General features: G+C 40.6%; 1 protein-coding gene across 7 annotated transcripts; it reads left to right on the forward strand.

The window, feature by feature from the left end:
• The first annotated feature begins 1,861 nt into the window (after positions 1 to 1,861).
• Positions 1,862 to 26,602, forward strand: PER2 (period circadian regulator 2). Of its 7 annotated transcripts, none has more exons than XM_081910320.1 (23): positions 1,862 to 2,215; positions 7,978 to 8,060; positions 9,963 to 10,388; positions 11,315 to 11,466; positions 12,016 to 12,137; positions 13,107 to 13,308; positions 14,239 to 14,290; positions 14,977 to 15,113; positions 15,210 to 15,288; positions 16,356 to 16,462; positions 17,323 to 17,476; positions 18,667 to 18,772; positions 19,551 to 19,685; positions 19,861 to 19,963; positions 20,240 to 20,396; positions 20,520 to 20,638; positions 21,135 to 21,338; positions 21,539 to 21,799; positions 22,507 to 23,351; positions 23,857 to 24,043; positions 24,144 to 24,333; positions 25,355 to 25,505; positions 25,818 to 26,602. In XM_081910320.1, exons 3-23 carry the CDS (start codon positions 10,165 to 10,167, stop codon positions 25,926 to 25,928), a joined length of 3,798 nt encoding a protein of 1,265 aa, XP_081766446.1. In that variant the 5' UTR covers positions 1,862 to 2,215; positions 7,978 to 8,060; positions 9,963 to 10,164; the 3' UTR covers positions 25,929 to 26,602. The 7 variants fall into 7 exon arrangements, with proteins under 7 accessions (XP_081766446.1, XP_081766441.1, XP_081766442.1 ...); XM_081910315.1 differs by having other exon boundaries at positions 1,863 to 2,215; positions 11,312 to 11,466; XM_081910316.1 differs by having other exon boundaries at positions 1,863 to 2,215; positions 7,978 to 8,035; positions 11,312 to 11,466.
• Positions 26,603 to 27,045: the final 443 nt, after the last annotated feature.

Genomic DNA, 27,045 nt, shown 5'->3' on the forward strand with positions numbered 1-27,045 from the left:
ACACTGGTTGCTTTAAAAACAGATTTTTAAACATTGTTTCAGGATATCCAAACCTATCTGCGGAAAAGTCTGTGTGACTAGAGACATACTGGGTAACATTTACATGGGGCACTGATATGGCTAGTTGGGCTTCACTGTTACTCCACCGGAACTGGATTTTAGGAAGCCTGGTGGTGATGGGCAACATTCTTTCAAGGAAGTCTGTCCACCATTACTGATATTGTCACTGTAGAATCCCCAAGACACTTTGAAGTACTCTGAGGCAGAACAAAAAACGAACATACTATAATCTTTTCTACATCCTGATGTTGAAAAAATTGTAAGACAGATGAAGTGAAAGGTAACAGGCTCATCTGAGCCCATTCTTTAAAACCAGTTAGGTGCAACTTCATTACCAAACCAATGTACTTGACGCCAGAAGTAATGAATGGCTCTGCAGGGTTAGCAACTTCTGTGATGCAATAACTACATTTGTAATTATTAGTTTTACGTCGTCATCCCTCCTCTACCTTAATTACGTAAGTGTGCTTTACCCTTAATCTGGCCCTTTGCACAGAGGTGGAGAGCACTTGCTCCTAGCGGATTTCCTTATTGAAAATGTTAACATCAAATGCAGCTCATTTAATTGATGTAAAAGTGTGTGAAGGCACCAGCTAATCCAACAGGCAGAAAGAACATTTCTTCTCTTCCCTCAAAACATGTTTAGAAGTGTAGCACTAATCCACTTCCCTTTGTTTCACAATTTCTTCCATTTGGACTGTGACTTCTAGGCACAGGTCCAAAAGGTTTTAGATTTTGTCCCACTTCCCCTGGGAAAACCCAGCTTGCCACTGTAGAAGAGGAGGAGTTTGGATTTGATATCCTGCTTTATCACTACTAGAAGGAGTCTCAAAGCGGCTAACATTCTCCTTTCCCTTCCTCCCCCACTGTATCACAAAAAGTCAACTTGCAGAAAACCCAATCGACAGTTGACAGTAAACAGTAGGACATGGACCAAATGGAAATGTAGAAAAGCCCAACATTTAATTGCTTGTCCTTCTGCAGACAGATGAGGACTTTGTTTCAACAGGCTTTGGGGAACTGACTGCATTTACTGAAAGGTTTGGTGTCGTGCTTTTTATTGTAACTATTTGCATAGTTTTAACAGAATTAAATCTATCTATCTGTCTATCTATCTATAATCTACCAATGTTTAATTGCTTTTTTCTACATTTTTAGTGGTTTCTTCTTCTTCAGTGATCTTTAAGGTGCCTTGAGTCCCATCAGGGAACAAAAAGGGATATAAATTAATATATAATAACAACATACCACCCTATTGTGCTTTTTAATGTTTTTAATGTTTAAAGCAGTGGCGTCATGTGGGCTATTTAAATCAGGGCCACCCCACTGCTTATCAAAGGAACACCATCTGTCCTGTTTTCCTCGCACAGAAAGAAGGCAGACTCCCAGGGCCAGCCCAAGCTGCTCTTTCATGACACCCCCGATTTGCTGCTTCCTTGGGGTAGCTTCTCCTGCAGGCCTTCCCATCCCGCTAACCCTCCAGACACGCGGGGAAAACGTCCTCCTATGCCTAGGGCGCCGGCAATTCAGGACACCGGTCGGCTGGCCGTCCCCTTCCCCGGGCTCCTCCGAGAAGCCGCCCCTTCCTTGGCTGAAGCGAGCCGGAGAAGGCTAGCAGCGCCGCACCGAGAAACAACATCGCTCCACCCGCCGCCGCTTCAACTAGCCCACTTGCCGAAGAAACATGGAGTCACACGTGAGGCTTATGCAACTCGAGTGGCGTCCGCCGCGGCCAATAGAGGCTCCCCGAGCGGCGGCGCGGCCCACCCGGTATGCAGATGTGGCTTCGCCTCAGCCAATCCCCGCCCGCCCGAGCGGGCTCCCTCAGGCACGGTCACGTTTCTGACGGTATGAAGCCCGGAGTTTGCCGGGCTGTGAGGGAGCCGCTTCCCGGGGAAGGAAGAGGCGGCGGCGAGTGAGCCGCTGAGGGGAGAAACGAGGGAAGCTGCCGAGCGGAGGGGGTGGGCGAAGGAAGGACTGCCGGCCGCTCCCGTCCTTCTCCCCCGCCCCGTTTCCCGCCCCCGCGGAGCCCTTTCGAGGCAGGCAGCGTCACTCGTTGTATAACCGGCGGCTTCCGCCAAGCGGGTCCGCCGCTCCTCGCGCCCGCCGCCACCCCCGGGGCTGGAGCGCGGGGGGCGCGGGAGCCTCGGTCAGGGTAAGCAAGCGGCGCTGGTGGTGTTTGCGGGGCGGGGAGGCCTGGCCTTTTCCCGCCCGTCACACCCCCTTCCTGAAGGAGGAAAGGGGCGGCGGGACGGGGCAGCGCCGGTGGAGCCGAGGCTGCTTTTGTGCGCGGGAGAAAATGCCTGGGTTGGTTTGGTTTCGTGGGTGTGGGGTCTCCTGCCTATCTATCAGGTGGGATGGAGGGGCTTAACTAATCTGAACCAGGAGGAGGAGGAGGTTCCTACGTTTCCTCTTATTCTGAGGCGTTTCGTTGTGTGGCAATGGGGGCGGGTCGTCTTTCTTTCCTCTTTTTTAAATGGGATTCAAGGAAACGAGGTGCATGGGCATGAAAAGCGGCGGTATGAAGCACAGCAAGTAATGTAGCTGCGTGGCTTTTGCGACCCCCGGTGAAGGCGGGGGGGGGGGCGGGGCGGCGGCAACCGAAGGACACGTGGGGATCGGGATGCAGCGGAAGTTTTTAAGAAGTGGCCTCGCGCGTGCCTGGGTTGTGTAAGTGTGCTCCTAATAATAAGGCTGCACTACTCCTGAAATGCACGCACCGGAGCGATCCCCTTGGAGTGACAACTGGAATAAAATATTGGGGGGGGGGAGGGCCGGTGAGCCCCGCCCCGCATAATCCATCACATGATGTGGTTCGCGAACAGCATTTGAATGACTATGCCCATCAACTTGTGGAGGGGGCGGCCCCGTGAAATATTTTATGGAGGGGGGGGCGAAGGCCCCATGGAGTTGGTTCCCATGGGGGGTTGTAAGTGACTGACACTACCGGATCGCTTAGGCCACCGCTGGGTCACTGGGCTGCTTTCCGTGTGTCAGTCGTGGCCAGACTCTGCATAGGCTCCGTTGAAGGCAGTACTACACGCTTTGTACGTTTGGGGACGGGGAGGCGAGCTGTCAGGTAAGCTGCGCTGGGGTTGCCAGGGTGGCTTTCTCTAATCCTTTGAGCCTAGCGTTAGATGGTAGGATAGAATAATGGTTTACACTTAATGCTTCACTTGCGCTTTCAGTGAGCCAAGGTGTGTTTTTAATTCTAGGTGCTGTAAACCTTTCCCGTTGGCTGGTTGCATGCCTTGTTAATTTTGTTCGCCCCCTCCCTCCCCACCCCGCCTCCCAAGTTCATTGCAGAATGATGTGATGTAACTGAGATTAGTTGTGTCTTTAGCAACAAGTCCCTAGGTTTATGATTGATTATGCAAATGTTTGCTGATGCTGAATGGCTATCATTTTAGATAGTGGTTAAATTGGTCTGGATTTTTAATAGTTTTGTAGATTACAAAAGTGATACAGTATTTCGTCTTCTAGTACTCCCCTGGTAAATTCAGAGTAGTACACCTGTTATATTCCTAGATAGTGTATGGGCAGCATAAGTAAATGGGCATTGTTGAGAAGGAATGGCAAGTTACATCTTTTTTATCTCAAAAGATATATATTTTTAATTTTTTTAATTTTGCTTTTTTAAAACTAGTTTGGATAGTAAACTTTCATGTCATTCTAATCTTTAAAATATTAAAACATCCTGATACTAGTAGATGTGCAGCTGTATAGTACTTCAAGAAATACTGCATTGAGTAATTCTCATTGGTTTGGGATTTCAGAATGTTATTTGCAAGGAAAACACCTGCTGCAGGCTTTCCCAGTGATGTAAAATACGTTTAAGAACTTGTACTGTAGTCTAATCCTATACAGAAGTAACTTTCACTTTATTGATAAGGCTTTTCCCCAAGTAGATATGCATAATATTGGAGCGCTAATGGGTACATCATTTATAGCAGTTGATAGGTGGAGTTGAGATTAGTAGTTGAAACAAGGTGAGAAGTTTTTATCAGAAGTGATAATTCAAGTTTCTGCTGTGTTCCTTTAAGCAGGCGTGCTGTTTGTGTGCCTCTGACACAGTCATTTATGTAACTGTACTTGTGGCCTGGAATTACAAGGAAGAACCTTGCTGCTTTTTATGAAACACAGGAGTGGAATTTTGAAAGCTCTTTAGTAGTAGAAAGACAAACGTGGAACTGGAAACTTTTAAGATGGTGGTCAGCTCTAGTACAAAATGGGGAGCAAATGATGGGCATTTGGACTGAACAAAACTTATTCTGTTTAAGACTAGAAGGTGATATTTTCAACAACTTCAGTAAACTTGTATGACATCTTATCTATTTTTGTTGGCAATTCTTCTGTTCCTTTCTGCCAGTGCTTTTATTTTTTCCCTACCCCCTATACTTTGGGATTCATATATCCTGAATCAAAAAGAGGCAATCATGTCATGCTCTGCAATAGAGGTTCTCAGGCTGTGATCTACGAGGTCCATTCAAGTGGCCCATGGCAAGGTGGCAGAGTACTTGAGAATATCTGTACTTGGCCCTGCATTTGATTTATTTTTTCTGATGATGGAATTGAAGCTGTTCTGACCAGGCTTGGATTTTCATATACAGGCTAACAAGGCCCTGGCCTGAGGCTTGTGGTTTTCATAATAAACCACTGGTGCAGTCTACTATTCCCCCCCCCCCCTATTGATTTCCCATTAAAAGCCTGCTAGTTAGAGGTCTTTTCAGTTGCCTGACTTAGGATTCATGATTTTTTTCTGTAATTCAGAGCTGATTTTAACAATGATGTTGGTTCTGAAAGGTGGGGAAAGTTACTTTATCTTTGCTTCCCCAATTGTCAGAAGATAGTGAACCATAAGAGGACCCGGATTTTTTAAATGAAAACCTTGGTCAAATGCTGTTTGAAAGTCCATGACTAGAATGTCTGCCAAATAATTCCCATCCACATTCTTGTTGACACTGGCAAAGAACTGAAAAGTTTGGTGAAGCAGGACTATGCTTTGCAAAATCCATGCTGATTCTTCTTTTTTGGGAGGTTTGTTCTGCTATATGTGTATGCTCTCTCTCTCTCTCTCTCTCTCTCTCTCTCTCTCTCTGTGTGTGTGTGTGTGTGTATGCATATAATCTTTAAGCTAATTTGCCTGTCGTTTCCAAGACATTCTGTCTTGTGACTTTCTAATTCTTAGTTTTGTTGCCAAGTCTGAGAATTTCATCTATTGTCAGTGTTTCACTCTGCTCTTCAGATACCATTCCTGAAATAATGACTTTGAATTGTATCTTCTGCAGAGAAGACAGATGCAAATAACTCATTCAACTTCTCTGCAATGTCCCTTATCCTTAATCAATTTTTTCTCTCCCTAGTTTCCCACTCTTATCATATTTAAATGTGTTGGCCTTAATGTATAGAACACTTGCTTTCTCAGCTTTGACAGAATTTGTGGAGCCCTCTTATTTCGTCATTTGGGCAAGATTTTACACTGAAATCCAATATAATTAAGGGGTTAAAGTGTCAGATTCGGGGCAGGTCAAATAACATCTTTAATTTACCCTTTCAGCTTCCTTTTATGAAAACCCTTACCTCATTTGTAAGAATGATTCTCTTTTGAAAACAAATGTTACAATATTGGTGTTTCTTGACAGCTTTTCATTTAAACATACATTAAACATACAGAAGCATATGATAGAAAGGACAAGTAGACGATTGGTCATAGACCTATTTATGTGCAAAGATGATTTTAGTAACAAATGTAGCTTGCTCATAGCTGAGTCAGTGAAAACTTAAGCTATTATGTAAATGCGTGGCACATACCTATGACAGACTTGTTTTCATTGCCAAAAAGGCCTAGTTACTAAGTAACATAGCAACAAGCCAATTAATTCTTATAGTATCTGTAGTGAGAATCTGGAGGTGGTTATGAGACGGAAAGATGTGTCTGCTGTTGAAGGCTATTGGCAAACTGTGAGTGCAGTTCTGTTTACCAGAATTTGCTGACCTGGTTCCCCCCACATATTTTGGATTACAACTCAATTCAGCCCCAGCTAGTAAAGTTGTGCATGAGTTGTAGTACAAAACATCTGGAGGGGTCCAGGTTGGCAAAAGCTGCCATACCCACTTACCTGGAGGGAAAGCTCTTTTGAACTCAATGGGACCTATTTCTGAGCAAACATGCACGGCTTTGCACTGTTAATGATGGTTATAATGAACAGTACAGTGGTACCTCAGGTTAAGTACTTAATTCGTTCCGGAGGTCCGTACCTAACCTAAAACTGTTCTTAACCTGAAGCACCACTTTAGTTAATGGGGCCTCCTGCTACCGCTGCGCCGCCAGAGCACGATTTCTGTTCTCATCCTGAAGCAAAGTTATTAACCTGAGGTAATATTTCTAGGTTAGCGGAGTCTGTAACCTGAAGCGTATGTAACCTGAGGTACCACTGTACAGTGGAACATCGTGTTACATACCGTCCTCATTACAAATACTTCAGGTTACTAGCTCCACTAACCCGGAAATAGATGCTTCCGGTTGCGAACTTTGCCCCGGGATGCGAGTGGAAGTTGCATGCTGGCGGTGTGGCAGGAATGGGAGGTGCCACTAGCGAAAGTGCGCCTCATGTTCAGAACTGTTTCGGGTTACAAACAGACTTCCGGAACGAATTAAGTTCTTAACCGGTGGTACCATTGTACCTGGTAGGGATGCAGCCTTTGTTCTTAGGTATGACTGGGGGCAATTTAACAGATCTGTTACATCTTCACTTTATTTCTCTTGAGGAATGCAAATAAAAATGGTGGAACCATTTGAAGTTTAGAAAAGTTTAGTTTTTCTTGATTAAGCAGGAAATGGTATTAGAATATTAACTTGCATTAAATGCTTGATGTTGCGCTTGGTCAGTTCCTACAAGAGGTATGAATGCCTCTATTTAAAAAAAGTGGCATGTTAAAATGTTAGCCATGCCTGAATGTACCATGATCACTCTTACTCCTAAAAAACAAATGTTGATGCATTTATTTCTAAAATAAGGTAGGTAAAGGGACCCCTGACCATTAGATCTAGTCGTGACCGGCTCTGGGGTTGTGGCGCTCATCTTGCCGAGGGAGCTGGCGTGCAGCTTCTGGGTCATGTGGCCAGCATGACCAAGCTGCCTCTGGCAAACCAGAGCAGCACATAGAAACGCCGTTTAGCTTCCCGCCGGAGCAGTACCTATTTATTTACTTGCACTTTGACATGCTTTCGAACTGCTAGGTTGGCAGGAGCATGGACCGAGCAATGGGACCTCACCCCGTCGTGGGGATTCGAACCGCCAACCTTCTGATCGGAAAGTCCTAGGCTCTGTGGTTTAACCCACAGCGCCACCCGCGTCCCACAAATTTCTAATATGCATCCTCCTTATTTAAATCCCTGTCCCAGTAACTGGAACAAATATGGTTATGTTGTAAGGCTTGGCTGGAGGCAGTGTGTTATTTTCTGAGTTTTAGCTGGAAGCATGTAGTGGTCAGCACATTTTTAGTATAAGGTGCTGGCTAATTGTCAATTTCATAGTTGCACTGTGGTGTTAAGAAAGCAAATGTGCTGCATATAATGGTCCATATTTTATTTGAATTGTACTGTGGGACTGATTGAAAATAAATAAATCTACACCTGTTACTATAACAGAAAGTCGTCAACAGGTTTACCACACCTATCAGCCATTCCCACCACCCTTCTGAATAATACCCCTCCCCACCCTCTCACTATATATAAGGGTCTGGTGTCTTCTGTTTCAGTGTATCTGAAGAAGTGTGCATGCACATGAAAGCTCATACCAATAACAAACTTAGTTAGTCTCTAAGGTGCTACTGGAAGGAAAAAATTTTTTTTAGTGTTTGGATTTTTTCATTGCAAAAACTGCCAATTTACAACTGTCTTTGTTAATGCTACAGGTGCGACTTCTGCTCTCTTCTAAAGAACCGTTTGACTGACTTGAAGCCCGTGAAAAAGGTGTGTCCTCTAAAGCAGGTGCTTGGTATGTTTTCAATCTTTAAAATCCTTAATTCTTAATTTACTATAATAAGAACACCCACCCACCCCTCACACATACATCTGATACCTTGGTGACTGAGTAGTTTAGTGGAACTCACATCCTCTTAAAGTATGCTTAGGAATTAGTCTAAATGTTTTGAATTTTTTGTTTAATGAAAAGGTTTTCATGTATTGTAAATTTTTTCTGATTTCTTGGTTTTATCTTTTTGGAAACTGCTTTGATTTTTTTTACGATCAAGTGGTGTATAAATTTTATTAAATAAATAAAATAATTTTAGAAAATTGCTAGTGTGTGTGTTTTGGGGGGAATAAGTACTTTCCTTTGTAAGTACCACACTGGTCTTAAAATGCTATCTGCTCTTGAGCTCTGATTAATTCTATATCTGTTAGAAACTATTTTATAGTGTAACATTTTTTGGATTTCTTGGGTACTTCTGTATAAACCTAGTTTAAGTTGTAATGCCTTTTCCCCCCTTCTCATACCTTTTGTTCCAGAGTTATTAAAAAATACATCAAGAGGTTGCTTGAAAAATCCACTTGTCAGTGAAAAATCTAATTGGAAACTATGAAGGTCTAAGGACAATCAGATCTTAGTGCACTTTTGTAAATGAAAGGCTAAATAGTTATTTGTTACAGGGGTGGCATAACTGACCATCTTTGGCATTTATGTGCTTCCAAAATATTTGTAGAGAACATCATTGGGGTGGGATTCCAGGTATTTCTCTTACATTTTATAGTTCTAGAGGTGTCCGAATCCTAATGGCTGAGAATTAACATTAGAAGAGGAAGAAACAAGGTTTAAGTGCATTGCATTCTGGACCTAGGTTGTGCTTTTTGATGCTAGCTGGGAGGGACCGTGATGTATGGTACATTTATGCCAACCTTTCTTTTTAAAATATAAGGTAAGGCATGACAGTTGTCTTTCATGATGTGATCCCAGTAGCTGACCATATCTCTCAATATAGATTTATGGCTCTGCAAATACTTATATCCAATTATTTGCTTATTCCCTCTTGTTACTTGCTGCTATTTGGTTCAAGGCTGTTTCTTGGTGTAAGAGGAATAGTACAGTAAGTTTCATAATAGAAAGTATCCAAGTATGGCTAGCAGTAGTAATGTAGTTTAAAAAGGTAAAGGACTCCTGACAGTTAAGTCCAGTTGCGAACAACTCTGGGGTTGCAGCGCTCATCTCGCTTTAGTGGCCAAGGGAGCCAGCGTACAACTTCCAGGTCATGTGGCCAGCATGACTAAGCCGCTTCTGGTGAAACCAGAGCAGTGCACAGAAATGCCGTTTACCTTCCCGCCAGAGCAGTACCTATTTATCTACTTGCACTTTGACGTGCTTTTGAACTGCAAGGTTGGCAGGAGTTTAGCTTGTAGTTGGCATGTAGTTTAGCAGTGCCCATAAAGTGCAATTCCTCTTTCAACCAAAAGCAAATTATCTTGCATGCATCTCTAGATAATTGGGAAGAAGAGTGTTGCATGTTTGTGAAAGCTTGGGTCAAGATGTAAAATGTCTAGAAAATTCAGTTAGGGTATATAAACCTTTGGTTCATCAGGGTTATATTAAGTCTCCTAAATGAGACTAACTGAAAGCGCTTTTGGACAATTTCTCTAACCTTCCATCATTTATATAGAAATGGTGAGCCAGAAAATCTAAAGTGATTATGTACCATATGACCTGCAACAATATACTAATTTTGTTAATACAACCAGAATATTAACACATTTTTTCACAATTAATATTTATGGGGTTAGATGCAAACTATGTTGTATACATTTAAGATCTGCTGACTTAAGTGGTACCAAAGTGTGACTAACTTCATCTAGATTCAGCCAGTAGTTCTTTGCATGCTCAATCAACAAATGTTTTTCTTCCTCCTAGGTGAACTCAGATGTAAAATTTGAAAATGCTGAATACTGATAACAAAGATGGCTTTAAAAATATCAGAACTGTATGGCAGCTTATGCTAAGTACAGGTGTTCTGTTCTATAATGGAGGAGCTGGATTCTGAACTATATGAAACAATTTGAACTCTTTGAAAATATTTTATAACAGTCATTGACCCTGAAGTTCTTTGCTCAAAATGAGTGACTATTTGGAAATGGCAAATGCAGAAAACATGGATATTCAAATGAAGAATGAACAGAATTTGGAAGCCCTTCAGGAAGATATTGAAATGAATGGTGGATCCAGTGCAAATGATGCAAGTGAAAATTACTCCAGTGGGCATGATTCACATAGCAATGAGGGTGAAGAAAATGGGAAAGAAGCAACTATGATTATGGAATCTTTAGACTGCTATAAAAGGTAATGATGCTACATAGTATTTTTGGTTGTATGAATGAATGAGAGAGAGGGGGGGGGGAGGGAGAGAGAATATGTATATGTAACTTGCACTAATGTAGCTACAAAATCATCCAATATGGTGGCTTGGATATGCCCCACTCATCAGTCATTTATATGGAGATACTGAGAGTGTTGGTGGTTTTTAAGTCCTAACTTGAAATGTAACATGCTCACATCTTATGAGGGGGTTCGGTTCCAAGGGTAAAGTGTATATGCAAAAGTCACCTATAGTCAAAAGCATGTTTCCCTTGGAGCTGGGCTGCCACGAACAGTGAAGAGAGACCAGAGTCAGCATGCTGAACAGAAAGCAAGGCCAGAGTTTGAATGTTCTTTTCACTCTGTGTCCTCTTGGGTTACTAGGCACCAAAAGAACTTTTAAGCTCCCTACCTTGCTTCTCAGGCAAGGCCTGCTTGATGTGCTGGCTCTGGGACTAGCAGGGATGCTGTCATGAGATCTCACAGGAAGTCAGACTGACCTGTGAAATCCCACGAGGGCATCCCTACTACATTAAGAATAGGGCTTCTACTACTAGTATTGTGTAGCACTAACACCTGCTGCAGTTGGATCTCACCCATTGAAATAAAGAGACCTAAATTAGTCTTGTCCATTAATTCCATTGGGTCTTCTCTCAAGTAATCTCTTTTATATTAAATAACAGTAAATTAAGAATGATCATACCACACATCTTTTAGATCCTTATATGAACAAACACTCCATGTAAGGAAGAAATAATTATAAATCTCAATAGTCTTAAGAGCAATGTATACCCAGTCTGCATAAAGTTAATCATTTTGCTCTCTTAAGTAATAAACATTAAGAACTTGGGCTTTGCAGAATACAAAGCTACATTTAAACCAGAATTGTTTTTGTTCATGTTGTCTAGCAGCGAACTACCATCTAAATCTAAAACCCAGAAGGAATTAATAAAAACATTGCAGGAATTAAAACGGCATCTTCCTCCTGATAAAAGGATCAAAGGCAAACCTAGTATCCTGGCAACTCTGAAGTATGCACTTGGAAGCATTAAGCAAGTTAGAGGTAACTATATCAGACCTTTCTGTTGAATCAGTGAAATTTAAACCTCATTGTTGAACTACAGTAGGAAACAGCAAGAGAGATTCTGAATTAATAACTGTGTCTCTTGGTATGCTGGTTGGATTCCTGGAACATTTCATTTGTCATAACCTTCCTCTTCTTGGTCTTTACTTTCTTCAGCTAAAACGCTAGGGTGGGACTTGTTTGATATCTATTCAGTATGAACATGTATTGCAGATGAACAGTGTGAAAGCATTGCAGAGTAAAAATTTCAAATTAACTGCTCTAAAACAAGATACCACTTGCATGTTTAGACACACACTCTCTCTCTCTTGCCTTACCTGCCACCTGAGAGCTGGTGTCATAACCCAAGGTGGGGGAGGGGATTACCATCTACCTGCTTAGCAACCTGAAGATATATAGAAGAGGTTGTCTTTTCTTAATGTTTGTTTAAGCCTCTGGAAACCATGATGGTAGGATTCATATTCCTGAGCTACTTTTCTGTTCTAATTAGACTACCATGTAAACAATATAAACTTTGTTCTCCTGTAGCCAATGAAGAATATTACCAGTTGTTGATGACTAATGAAAGCTATCCATGTGGCCTTGATGTATTGTCCTATACTGTGGAAGATGTTGAAAACATTACTACAGAATACATCATGAAGAATGCAGTGAGTATCCTTGCCCATGAACACATGTGCAAATGATTTTTTAAAAGACTGAACTGGGAGTTGCAGAAATTCACGGTTGTTAATAATCACAGATTCTATATTTCTAAATCGAATAACAGCATACACTGTGTTACGTCACAGATAGTGTGGTGTGGTGGTTAAAGTGTTAAACCTGGTCTATGAAATGTAGGTTCAAATTCCCTCTTGCCTGTGAAGATCACTGATGACCCCAGGGCAGCCTGTCTTCTACACACAGTTTGTGTGAGGTTACATTGGGGGGAGCAACCCAGATCCCCATGCTGCTTTCAGCTTTTGGGAGGAAAGGCAGGATAACATTGTAGGAAATGAAAAATAAAGTCTAGGAAACCACTGCCTTCCAAGGTAAAGCATACATCTTGTCACATTGTGAACAGAGAATGCTCTTGGTCTAGTTTCAGTGATATAGGGGATCTCTGTGAATTTCCATCTTGCACTATTTTGAAGCCTTTTGAGTGCTTCCAGAGGAAATTCAGTAGCATTAGAAAAACACTTGGGGCTGATTAGACTCAACATTCATAATTGTGTAACCATGGTTAAGAGTCAAGAGTAAGCCATTGGAACCTATTCTTTCTAAGTAAATGGGAAGTCTGTCGCAGATAAGTGCAAAGGCAATCTGCAAGAAGGAGAAGAGGCAAAGAAGATTGTATTGATGAATGCTAGGAGTACTCCACACAATCTTATATGGATTTACTCTTCTGGTGTGGCATCTAAGAAAATATGCTTTAGATTACAACTGCCGCATTTTTGTTTAAAAATCATTAATAAATATGCAGGTAAATACTAATACTCTTAACAAGAAAAAAATGTAAAACCTACTATGTCTCATTACTTTAGAATATTTGTAACACAAAACTTCTGTTTAACATTTTCCCTGACTAAACTAGTTTTGACTTACTATGTATTGGGTGCTTTATTGTGTGTTTTTTTAAGGATATGTTTGCTGTAGCTGTTTCTTTGGCTACTGGGAAAATTCTGTACATCTCCGATCAGGCTGCCTCTATTCTCCACTGTAAGAAAGATGTATTTAAAAATGCCAAATTTGTGGAGTTTCTGGCACCTCAGGATGTCAGTGTGTTCTACAGCTCTACTACTCCATACAGATTGCCATCCTGGACTATTTGCAATGGAGTTGGTAAGTGTGTTTAAATTGTTGCCTCCCCCCCCCCCCCGCCACTGTTCATCCGCATTTGAGCCATTAGGATATGTCTTTGCTTAATTGCAGTTTCTTTAGTGTTTTGCTCTTTTTAATTGGCACAGTAATTTGTAGCTATTAGATACAAATATTTTATATTCTGATCTGTTTTGTCTCATTTCATCTGGCTAAATAGGATGATTAAGCACTGTACTTACATGCTCCAGAGAGGTCACTGTGTATGCCTGTTGCTGCAAAATCAACAAGGAACTTTGTGGTACCTTAAAAACAATATGAAAAAAATTATTGTGGCAGAAGCTTTCATGGGTCTGAGCTTACTTCATTGAGTTGTTTGTCTGACAAGGTGGACTCTGTGTGAGGAAAGCTTTTGTTACAGTAAGTGTATTAGTTTTTAAGGTCCCAGTTTTTAAGGTTGGTTTTGTGCATACTTCCGTTCAATTCTTTGGCAAAACTAGACTTTACTTTTGATATTATTCCAGTCCCTTCACTGGAACATCATACAGTTAATGTGAATATACTCTGTCCAGCTTTTAAAACTGTATTGTTCAGAATAGAACAACAACCTTCATGCCGTTACTTCCCAGTCTTCTGATGCCCTGAGAGATAGCAACTTTGATAAGGGAGGAGCTTCCAAATTTTAAAATATGAATTTTCTCTTATAGCTTTGAAAACCTATTTTAACAACTACATCTAGTATTAGATAAATTAGTTTGGTGCAAACACAACGTAGAGTTCACTTAACTGCACTAAAATAACAAGAAGAAAGGGGCCTTCCTCTGCCAGTTACTCTGTGTTTGCATTGTTTTCAGCTGAGTAATTACAGGGGACATCTTTCTGACTTTCAGAGTATACACTTCTTTCTGTTACTGTAGATTATAAAGTCATTTTCATACTTTTATATTTTTATAGAGTCTACCACCCAGGAGTGCATGGAGGAAAAGTCTTTTTTCTGCCGCATCAGGTGAGGCAAAATTTTAAGTCAGTGTGGGGACTAACAGATGTTTTGCTTCAATCTGTTTATGTTCATTGGTATGTGGCTTAGCCGACTTACAAAGATGAATTCCAGAATCCTCACTAAAAGCTGAATAGACCTTACAGTTTAAGATGTCACCACAAAAAGCAGTTTCTAGGCTGTTGCATATTCAGTAGTGGCAAGTGAGGTGGTGCAGGTGGGCTCTATTGCTGTCCCGGCTTCCCAAGACAGTGGGTTGCTTACCAAGAGAGTGACTCCACTACATCTCTCTCCCCATAACTTACCCCTCCCCTTCTCCCCCTCAGTAAGCGACTGTAACTCCTGTGTTGGGAAACCAGGAGAACAGCAATAGAGTCCCACCTGGCCGCTACTGTACATATTGCTTCTCACATAATAAGGCCTAATGGCCCTTGCACATAGATGGTCATGGAAAACAGGAGGTTGGCCTTTTTTCCTTGCACTTCCTAGAGTGTCACCTTGGAGAGTCTCTTGATTTTTCACCGGTGATTTTTCAGAGGATGCTTTAGTAAGAAGGAGGGTTTAAGAGTCCCCATATGTGCATGGAAGTAGCATAGTCCAAAGCCCATTGCTTAGATGCACCTACCAAATACCTTATTCTGCTTGGGGGCTTTGCAAACTGTAAGAACTCAACTGTTGTTTCTTTTAATTTTTAGTGCAGGGAAAGAGGAGCATACTAGTGAGATCTGCTACCACCCATTTCGTATGACTCCATACCTTATCAAAGTACAAGATGAAGATGATCAGCTTTGTTGTGTGTTGCTTGCAGAAAAGGTCCACTCTGGTTATGAAGGTAATAATACAGCAATTATTTTTGTGCTTGAAATAAAGCATCTTGTTCATATAAATGCTCTAGTTCTACAAACCTTGTCCTTTTTTTCCCTTTCAGCGCCCAGAATTCCTTCTAATAAAAGGATATTTACAACTACACACACCCCAAGTTGTTTGTTCCAAGATGTAGATGAAAGGTGAACTACTAAAACTATGATATGCATGGTTGTGTCTTTAGCCGTAGTATTGACTAAAATGCAAAAATAGGTAGGAAATATTGATGTGTGACTATAGTGAAATGTCCTCGGTGGGATACCTTTGCAGTTGTTTAAATAATGAGGATATTAAAAAATAATAATAGCTCTTAGTGAATCTAATTGTGAATTTGATCCATGTTTGACCCGTATTGCATTAGGGACAGGAGAGGTCTTTCTGATGCCCATTTTCTTGAAATGTTCTTCCAAACAGTGATGGGATGCATTTCTAGGATGACCTCTTAGCTCCTTTTTTCTTTATTTACTCATACTGAAATTGCATAACTTAATCTTGTTTTGATACCTTGTTCTATGTAGGAAAAGGGGGAAGATGGTCACTATAGCAGCTTGCTGGGTAGGACAGAGCTACTACGCCATCTTCCCAGTAGGTGGGTTACTCTTGTTTACCAGGAGGGAGAAAGGTGAGGCAGGGAATAGGTTGCTGTGGTGTAAATCTACTGGCATAGTCAATCTGGTGCTTCTGATGGTGCATTTTCACCATGCCACCCCCCCCCCCCACTACCTCACCCGCTACTGATAAGCAGCTGCAACCCACCTGCCAGGAAGTTGGCATACTGAATCCACCCCACCCTGCTTCTGTTTTGTATTGTATATTTTTGTCTGCACTATAAGTCCCCTAGAATCTTGCTTTGTTTTAGCATCAGTGTGTTGCTGTGCTGACCTCCCTGCCATCTCACCTGCCCCCCCCCCCCCCGATAAGCAAGATAGACTCTCCTGCCATGAAGCCAATGTAGTAGCTCTGCCCCACCTGGCAAACCACTCTGGTTTATCACAGGTGACCACAACTGCTAGAGTTACTAGACTTTTCGGAGGTTGCATGCTTCATAATTGCCTCTTACGTCCTGACAATTAGCACAGAAAAGAGTGTCGTAAATATTACACAATAATATTTAGGTTCCGCTTATTGGTTTGCAAAGTCTGTAAATGAACTTAAGGCTGTGTTTAAATGTATTTTGCTTCATGATTATTTAACCTTTTGTTGTTGTTAGAGCGGTGCCTTTGTTGGGATACTTGCCTCAGGACTTAATTGGAACTCCTGTCTTAGTACATCTTCATCCAAGTGACAGACCTTTAATGATAGCAATTCACAAAAAAAGTAGGTGACTCCTTTTGCATAGTGTGTTTTTCATGAAGGTTGGGGGCAATAAAGGATGAGGGATCCTCATATAGTTTTTGGTAACTTTTAATCAGTTCATTGCTCTTCTGATTATTAGATCATAAAAACATACACACAGTGTTTATTGTAGACTCAAGAATCATGAGCTAGATCATACAGTGGTACCTTGGTTTAAGAACAATTTAGTTTATGAACAACTTGGATTAAGAATGCAAACCCAGAAGGAGGTGTTTTGGTTTGTGAACTTTGCCTTGGAAGCAGAACATGTTTTGCTTCCTGTTGAGTGTGTGTAAATTGAGCCCCTCGCTGCTGTGGGAAAGCACACCTTGGTTTAAGAACGCTTTAGTTTAAGAACAGACTTCTGGAATGGATTAAGTTCGTAAGCCAAGGTACCACTGTATTAAATTAGGAGTAATATGTCATCAGTGCACCCATATCTTTTGTTCGATTTTTTTTTATTGTTTTAGGTTGTACATGGGTCTCCCATCCAGGTCTACATCTGCTTAGTTCTGAAACTTTTATAACATCTGGTGTTTTCAGATTATTCACTGACTCTTATACACCCACAGCCCCATTTGATTCCATGTTGATGTTAAGACCACCACAAATTCCTCTACCCCACTCAGAAATAGATAAGATTAATAATTAGGGAATAGAGTAATTCTTAGCTGTAAATTTTCAGTAGTCTTCAGTTCTCAAGCACATTTAATTTTGATACCTTTATTTAAATGTTTCAATGTGAAATCTTGGGAATTACAAATGCTTGGATCATTTAAAATGAGAAATTGTGAATATTTCTACAATAAAGCTGAAATTTGAATCAATTTTTTTTGTTACAGTTCTTCAGTGTGGTGGACAACCATTTGATTATTCACCAATCAGGTTCTGCACCAGAAATGGTGAATACATAACTCTGGATACTAGCTGGTCCAGTTTCATCAATCCCTGGAGTCGAAAGATTTCTTTTATAATTGGAAGACACAAAGTTAGAACGTAAGTAAATAAGTGGTAATAAAAATGAAGGTTCTTCTGTCATGAATTATTTGAGATTGGTCTCTTAAATACTGAAAAGAATAATGTGGAAACCCGATTTCCACAACTACCTGAATAGCAAGAACCTATTGGAAATGCTGCCCACCCCCCAAAAAAAAATCTTTAAGAGCTGATCTACACATCTTCAGAAACAGATTCCATTATATAACCAGAAGTTATGGGAATGGCTTTTTAAAAGTAAATAACAGGTGCGGAGTGCCCATTCTGGATCAAGATGCTGGCAGATATAAGGGAGACTTTAACCCTTCCCCCCCACTCCAAGTCCAGACCTGATCTGAGGTGGGGTGGGGGCTCATGTACTATTTGCATTGAAGAAACACTTCTATTGGTGTTAATGGGCACCTTTCTTCAAGTACAAAATAGCAAGTAGAGGATCTGATCCAGAGTGGGGGACAAAGGATTAAATCCTCTATTAATGCCCCTCCCCACTTCATGACAGGGTCCAAATCCAGTTCAGACTCCTGCGCCTGTTTTTATTTTTAAAAGTTATTCATGCAGTTGCAGAATGGCAGTGTGCCAATTAAATGGTTGAAACATCTGCTGCCCCTATGATGTGGATATTTCACAACTTTTGGAAAACCTTTCTACTAACAGTTGCTGGCTTTCATATTAGTAGTAGCAAGAACCACCTCCTTTCAATGTAGAACATTCATGTGATAATAATTGCGATACATTATGGCCACTGCTCAAAAATGCTTTACCGATGATAATTGGATAATATCTGACTACATTTGGGATAGTTCTGGTGTTTTTGCTTCTGTGTATTTAGTACTGGTAATTATGGAGACGTTTGTCAAATGTGTGGAGCATGCAAAGTTCACACATAAGAAAATGGAATCTATTTGCAACCATATTTCGGAACATAGATTTGTTGAGGGGGGAGGGTACACACAAAAATTGCTCTTTTAAATATGTGCTATAAAGTAAATGCTTTTAACAAGAAACTTATAAGTGCTACAGATCTTTCCAATCTTGTCAAGAATTACTTCAGAATGAAGAAGTCATGTTTGGAGTGAGTAAGCCTGAATATTTTATTAGTTTAAAAGTTTGTAGATGCAATAGAAAAACAAGGGCTGATATAACTGAAACAAATGCATTTGTCACATTCTAGATATTAATGATTTTTACAGTGGTCCCTTGAATGAAGATGTGTTTACACCTCAGTGCGCAGAAGAAAAAATCCTTCACCCTAGCATCCAAGAAATTACAGAGCAAATATATCGGTTATTATTACAGGTACACTTTCCTTACTGTGTTTTAAATCGAAATTTACCTAAACCTCTGAGGTCTCCTCTCTAGAAGACTGTTATAAGGTGAAATGTTCATAATTTTTTGTTCCAAAGTAATGTAGGCTTACTTGTTACTTGTTCTTAGAATTCTGACCTAGAAATTAACATTGGGTTTCTTTTCTCAGTTATTTAAGAAATTTATCATTACTTCAGCCACTGCAGTATTATTCACTTCAGCAGTTCTATTGACTGTAGGTTTATGGACAAGAAGGCTCAGGCGATACTAAAACTGGACTGCTCACCTTGAAATTAGTGGGATTACATCACCATAAACTAGAACAACTGGGGTTTTGTGGGTATGCTGACTCAATTTTTGCCCCATTTCTGTTCTGGAGCATGGACTTGCTGATAGTACTTGCATTTTCCCAGGTGTGTTGTGCCACCTATGCTGCGGGTGATTTGCAAAATGACATTCATTCTCTTAACTAGAATGTTGGCTTATCCTGTTATCCTGTTTTATCATGAAAATATATCCCTGCGATCATTGTCTGCCTATACAGGAGGTTGTGTCTGTGGAGATGCAGGTTCTAGGTGCAATTCTAAAATTATTTCTTGAATATGAGGAAAAACTTACAGACTTTCTTGATAGCTTGCTTGATTCTTGAACTGCTTGATTGCTTGGTTGATTCTTACTAGTTACCGTATGCAGTATATTTGCAGTATATAGACTCCAGCTGGTCATTTTCTTTTCTGTTGAAAATGTGTGTGTATATATTTATATTTAGCCTGTACATAACAGTGGCTCTAGTGGCTATGGAAGTTTGGGAAGCAATGGATCACATGAGCACCTAATGAGTGTGGCTTCATCCAGTGACAGCAATGGGAACAATAATGAAGATACCCAGAGGATACCCAAGCCTGTAAGATTTTCATTATATTATCTTAATAGATTCAGTCTAATGGGAAATTAACCCTGGGGTTTTTTCTAACAGAAGTCTAATACCTTCTTCATTCACCCCAATCAGCAATTATCGTGTATGGCTTACTGTAAGTTTTTTCAGTAACTCGTTTGTTTGTTTTAAATCTTCACTCTAGAACTCTTCTCAAGGTATTTGTAAAGATGGACGTGAGGCCAAAAATAAAGAGCATGTCTTCCTCAATTCCAGATCAAAGCTTGAAAGTGAGAAGAAATATGCAGGTATGATAGCCAAGTTAATCTGGAATCAGATTTTGGAATAACTCCAATAGTTTAGCTTTAACCAGGAATACCTTGTCCACAATGTCAAGTGTCAAGTGCACACAACCCAGCTCTGTTTGTAGTTGTCATTTTGCACAAACAGCTTTGCTGTAGACTGGACACTCTCACATGCTCATACTTAAAGCCCCCACCTATGTTCCCAAGAGTGCATTCAGCAGCTCCCTGGCTTTTGAAAGGTCCATATATAAACATTCTTGGGATGTTTCTCTTACACAGTGAAATCCAGTGACCATGTGGAAAGTGCTACTCAACCAGCAGAAAATGATGCTGTTGGAATGGCTTGTCAGAGGAGTTTGGCTGCAGAAGAACTGGCTTGGGGAGAGCAACCTGTTTATTCATATCAGCAGATCAGCTGTTTAGACAGTGTTATCAGGTGAACAACATTCCACTCCACTAAAGCAATGGCTATATGGAACTGGCAACTTTATTTCTAAGAATATCAGGGTGTGTGTTTTTAACCAAGGGTTTCTGGGGGTTTTTTTGCTTTGACTTGTAGGTATTTGGAAAGCTGCAGTGCAGGTGATGCAGTGAAGAAATCACAATCTTCCTCAAACGCTGCTTCACTGAATTCTGATATGCTTAGAGAGAAAAGGCATGACATTAAAACACCCACAGGTATTTACTGTTAACCGAATTTGTAATGCAATCCTATGCATGTTTATTCAGAAGTAAGTCCCACTCAGTGGTGGCTGGTGCCTGCTGGGAATGATGGGGTGGAAGGCATGGAGACCAACAGTAGGTGGCACCAGAGCCAATGACAGGCACAGTCATTCCCTGAATGGTTGTAAACAAGTAAGAAGACAGGCAGGTGGGGGCTGGCTGAGGGCAGACTGAGCTTGGTGGAGCAGTGCCCCATTTGCCTAACAGACCAGCCTCCGCCGCTTCCACTAATAATGCACTGTATAAAAGCTTGTCAGTCAGTATCACCTGTCATGTTAAGTAGGGGTGGGAACTGTGCTTGACTCTTCAAAGCAATTTAGTTAGACCTGAGCTGTATGCTTTACTTGCCGTCATATTTATTTTGTCTTGAGAAACTTACATTTACACGTTTCTTGTTCTTTTCTTTGTGTGTGTGTGTGTATCTCTGTGTTGTTATGTGTTGGTATTTGAGAAGAAGGTGTGCTGTCAAAATCCCACATAGGCCCTACGGAGTTGGAGATACCTGAGAAATCGAATGCTTCTGCTGTTGTTGGTGCTCACTTAACTTCTTTAACTTTGCCTGGCAAGCCAGAGAGCGTTGTATCTTTAACCAGTCAGTGCAGCTACAGCAGCACCATAGTTCATGTTGGAGACAAAAAAACACAGCCTGAACTAGGTACAGTACTGCTTTACAGTTTCTAAGAGGAATATAGACTTTTATAAATCAGATTTTAAGAATGACTATGCGCTCTCTTTTATGTAGAAGTGAACCATGGGAAGACAGATCATGCGAATTTGGAAGAACAAGTTCTGATTAGATGAAAATGAGATCAACATTTCACTTTGTTTCCCCTAAATGTTTTTGTTTGTTTTTAGAAATAATAGAAGATGGTCCCAGTGGAACAGAACCCATGGAGAGTCAGCTTATTGCTCCACAATCTACCACTACTCAAAAGAATCAAGAAAAAGAGTCATTTAAGAAATTGGGGCTTACAAAGGAAGTCCTTGCAGTGCATACACAAAAAGAAGAGCAGAGCTTTCTGACCAAATGTAAAGAAATCAAAAGGTTCCATATTTTTCAATATAATTGCAGTTACTACTTTCAAGAAAGACCCAAAGGACATCCTGGTAACCGTGGTACGACTCTCTTTGCTTATAGCCTCATAACACCATCTGAATGAAAGAAACCCATTGTCATGTTGCAAATGTGCATAGGCAGTTCAGGGTGCTTAGTTAAGTTCAGTTTTACTATCAAACCAAATTGTAGTTGGCTGACAATCGGTTGCTCCAGAAACTCAATATGCAACCTTAGAAGTATTAAGCAGGTGGATGTGGGATTAAACTCACATCATCAGTGATGCATAGTTTTCCCCTTCTCCATGATTTAAAGAGGACATGATTTGCTACTGTATACAAAAGAATTAAGGTAATTTCTTTCCTTAACATACATGTTGGGGAGCAAGGCTCACTGGGTACAGTGAGGCTTACTTCTGAGCAAGCATGCATAGGATTGTGCTATTCTTCTAGCTTAGAGGTTTGCCGTAACGTGTGGAACACAGGATTAATGAGATGGCAGAAGAGACATGATTTGTGTTGGGGCTCCCCACAGCTTAGAACTGGAACCTCATTTAAATACCAGTTCGGCCCTGGTAACTGTGAAGAAAAGAATGTCTCTCTAAATGTGTGCATAGTGTCTCTCGTCTGCTTATAAGCAGTAGCCAGTTTCCACGTATCTAGAATTTACAGGAAATAACTTTTTGGTCCAAAGATGTGTTTGAGTATTGATGTCAACCTTTTTAAAAGTTAGATGCATTGTTGAATAGATTTTCTGCCTTTCTCTCCAGGTGTTCATGGACCACGACATGGCTCTGGAGTAGATCAGTCTTGGAAGAAAAATGGGAAGAACAGGAAATCTAAGCCAAAACGACAGAAGCCACACAATTCTTCAGACAGCACAACTTCTGGTACCAAACCTCCACACAGGTTTCCCCGGCTTGTCCCAAATAGCACAGCCTGGTCTCCGTCAGATACTTCTCAAGCAAGTTATCCAGGAATGCCTTTTCCTACAGTTATGTCTACATACCCACTTCCAGTTTTTCCACCAACAGGAACTGTGCCACCAGGTCCTGAAGCGCCTCTTTCTGCTTTCAGTGAATCGCAGGACTCGGGAAATCCCTGTCACTTGCCATTATCACAGTTTCCCAACCCTCTGATGACTCCAGTGGTAGCACTTGTACTCCCCAACTACATGTATCCTCCAATGAACAATGGGATCCCCCAAGCACTTTATCCTGATCCACCTAGCTTTCCTGCTCAGCCCTCTTTCTCTTCCCAAGCAGTGTTTACAGCACAGCCTCCATTCACTGCCTCAAACACATTCCCACCTCAACCGTTCCACTATAATCCACTGGCAGGGAGTGAAAAGACCACTGTTGTAGAATCTCGAAATGAGCAATCCCGTTCATGCACTCCACAGTCTCCTGGCCCACAAGGTCAAGCCTCACCACCATTGTTCCAGTCCAGGTGCAGTTCTCCTCTACAGTTGAACCTTCTGCAATTAGAAGAAATGCCCAAAGTGGCTGAAAGTGGCGCTGCTGGTACACTAGGAAGCCATGGAACTTTAACTGATGGAGGGGTGATGAGCAAACACATGAGCTCAGATGACTGCAACAGAAAAGCATCTTCCCCTGTAAGCATTGTCTGTAACTTTCTGGGAAATATCTGCCTGGAAAAAGCCAACATTTTTATCTAATTATGCACATGGAGAGCTCTTTCAATAAGCTCAATTTTTAAACAATTCCATTTTAAAACAATTTCAAATTGTGCATGTTCCTTGGAAAGATTTGTACAAGTTAATGTTAGAGTTCTTAAATTTATGTGTTGCCCAATGTAAAGAATATCTTGGGCATTTTACAGTACAGACAAAAATATATAATGCAAAATAATTTAAAGCTTTTAAAAAACACTAATAAACAACAAACCATAATAAAACAGCCAACTATAAATGAATCTCAAGCTCTTGTTTTATCCTGTGAGCCATCCTGAGTCCTGCGGATATAAGGTGGTATACAAATGTAATACATCATGATCATCTTGTTGCATAATCTTAGATTAGGAACTGGAGTTATGAACAGCAAAAAATACCTTTTGAATTGACAGTTTGTTTTTTGTGGTTTTGTTCTTTCATTGTTCAGGTTGGATCGCCAATGGAAGTTCAAAATAGCGATGCCTTCTCTGTATCTAGTGATTTACTTGATATTTTACTCCAGGAAGATGCAAGTTCAGGCACTGGGTCTGCTTTGTCAGGAAGTGGTGTTTCAGCAGCTGCTGAGTCCTTAGGCTCAGTTTCAAATGGATGCGGCATGTCAGGCAGTGGAACAGGTAACATCATGTGTGCAGTTAAGAAATCGTGAGGCTATTTCAATGAAAAATCTGTTCTCCGTAATTAAAAGCACACCTTTTTTTATTGTTGTTTCTGAAGGAAGTAGTGAAACAAGTCATACCAGCAAATATTTTGGGAGCATTGACTCATCAGAAAACAATCAGAAAACAAAGGAATCAGAACTGGAAGAAAATGAGCAGTTCATTAAATATGTCCTCCAGGATCCCATCTGGCGGCTGATGGCAAACACAGATGACACTGTTATGATGACTTACCAGATACCCTCCCGGTAATTCAACGTTAGTTCAGACTTGAAGCAGCTTGCACTGTGAACTGCCACTTCAAGTAGATGTATACTTGAAACAGCACTAAAAAAATTCATTTCTCAGAACTTCTTTCTGTTGCCTCTTTCCTCCAATTTAACCAAACTTAATTAAAAAGTAGAAATATAATATACAGAAATATGATAAAATAGGAAAACCATCCTCTTTACAATGAAGTGAGTTAGTGTCAATTTCAAATGCCAATAATGTTTTTATATTTAAATATATATATATATATATATATACACACACACACACACACACACACATATATAAACTACAGTGGTGCCCCACAAGACGAACGCCTCGCAAGACGAAAAACTCGCTAGACGAAAGGGTTTTCCGTTTTGGAGGCGCTTCGCAAAACGAATTCCCCTATGGGGTTGCTTCGCAAGACGAAAAAAATCTTGCATCCCCCCGCGGGGTTTTTTTTCCGCCCTTTTCTTAAGCCGCTAAGCCGCTTATCAGCTGTTCCGCTGATAAACCGCTTAACAGCTGATCGCTGGAAGCCGCTTGACAGCTGTAGCGCTAATCCGCTAAGCTGTCAATGGGCTTGCTTCGCAAGACGAAAAAACCGCTATACGAAGAGCCTCACGGAACGGATTGATTTCGTCTTGCGAGGCACCACTGTACTCTGGAAACTGTAGCTCTGTAATGGAAATAGGGGTCTCCTAACAACTCTCAGCAGTCTTAACAAACTACAGCTCCCAGGATTCTTTTGGGGAAGCTACAACTGTTAAAGTGGTATGATAGTGCTTTAAATGTCTAGTACAGATGTGGCCTTAGCAAATGTTCTAAAGATGATCTTCTCCTAGTTCCCTCAACTTAATTTACCTTCTCAGACAAAATGGAATTTGGCATTTGGGTGCTTGGCATAATACCTGCAATGGCAGGAAGCCTGAGCTCCAGAATAATCACTATTTATAAAGTCTGCATGTTCAGGCAGTTGAAGACCTGAAAGGGGTTTATCTGTATATTTTACTTCAGAAACTTAGAAACTGTTTTAGAAGACGACAAACTGAAACTGAAACAAATGCAGAAGTTCCAGCCAAAATTTACGGAGGAGCAAAAGAGAGAGCTACTTGAAGTGCATCCATGGATTCAGAAGAGTGGACTCCCGGGGGCTGTTACTAATTCGGTATGTTTCAATGGTTATTTCTTCTTTCAGTATAAAAGCATTAACTTCTATTTGAGACTTAAGAGTACTCAAATCACAGAGTTGGAGCACTCAGAACCATATTTGCAGTGTAACCCTGACCATGTTTTTGCAGAATCAAGTGGCATTGTATTTAACTGGGTTTACTCCCAGGTTTGTGTGCACAAAATTTCAGACATAGTATGGGAGACGCTTTTGAAATTCATGCTGTTGGGTATTTCTAGTAACATGTCAAACTACAAGATACCACTGAGGAAGGAAATATGAGTTACTTTTTTTCTTGTTTTTTTGAAGGAGTGTATTTATTGTGAAGAAAATGTTAACAGCAGACTGTATGCACAAGATGAAGAAGAAATCCATAAAATGGAGCTTAATGAAATGAATGAAGCCATTGGGGGGGAATAGCTCAACTACCCTGAACCAAGTCAACAGTGAAAATGTTTAATCCATGAAGATCCATTTCGAACATGATCTGCTTTATAACTATTGCAGTACATCATTAGATCTTCATGGTTTTTAAGTTTGTTTCTTGTGAAATGGATCTAATTTTATATAAAGCAAATGGATTTTTTGTTCTAGAAAAAGGTCATTTGTGATTAATCTCTTTGAGAGGCTGCATCCCTCAACCAGTCATTGCTGAAGAAGTATAATATCCATTATTTAAAACTATGGAGGATATACTCGGAGCCTGAATGGATACAGCAAAGAATTTCACAAAATATTGTGCCATCCTAAAAATTTATTTCAGACTGCTTTTTTCAGTGAGACATAATTTAGAAATATATGGCATATTTTCTAGTTTTGAATGAATTTCAGGTTAGTGGATAAAATCATGCATGTTTCCCAAACCTAACTTTACCCAATCCCATCGATAGTCTAATACTTACTGTTGTTAAAAGCAACTCAAATAATTTCACCTTTTCAAGATATCAAGTCATTTGTTTAGCTTCTTTAAAAAAAGGTTGTATGCATGAAAAATCCCTGGCGGCCCGCCCACCCCACACCAGTGTTAAACCATTCCCATCCTATTTTTCAATTATCTTTGATCCAAAATTATAATAAATTATTCTTGAAATATGCATCGGTGACTTGTTTGTTAAATGTTTTAATTGATGTTTGTTCCCACGAATTCCCATATTTTATCAGCCATCAGTAATTGTCAGTTCAGAAACAATCTTGTAGAGAATCATACAAAAAACTGCTAGTATACAAAAAAACAAAAAAACAAGAACGCCAACCCTTGAAGGTTGGCGTTCTGAACCAAAGGAGCTATTTTCCCAAACGGGAGAAACTAATCTTAAGACTGATTTAGCTGGCATTATAATATTTCCATAATGAATAATAATCTGGGAGTTGCAATGATTGCATATATTTAAATAAGAGGATAAGTTATGTGAAGGAGTCCACCACTGAGGAAACATGGCTCAACATGACCAGAACACATTTCAGCTTTTAATTGCCCATCCTCTTTGCCTTCTCAAACAGCTGGCACTCTTTTACCTGCTGGATTACAGGCAATTTC

Source organism: Podarcis melisellensis, assembly GCF_964234715.1.
Source record: "Podarcis melisellensis genome assembly, chromosome: 5".
NCBI classification, from domain to species: Eukaryota; Metazoa; Chordata; class Lepidosauria; order Squamata; family Lacertidae; genus Podarcis; species Podarcis melisellensis.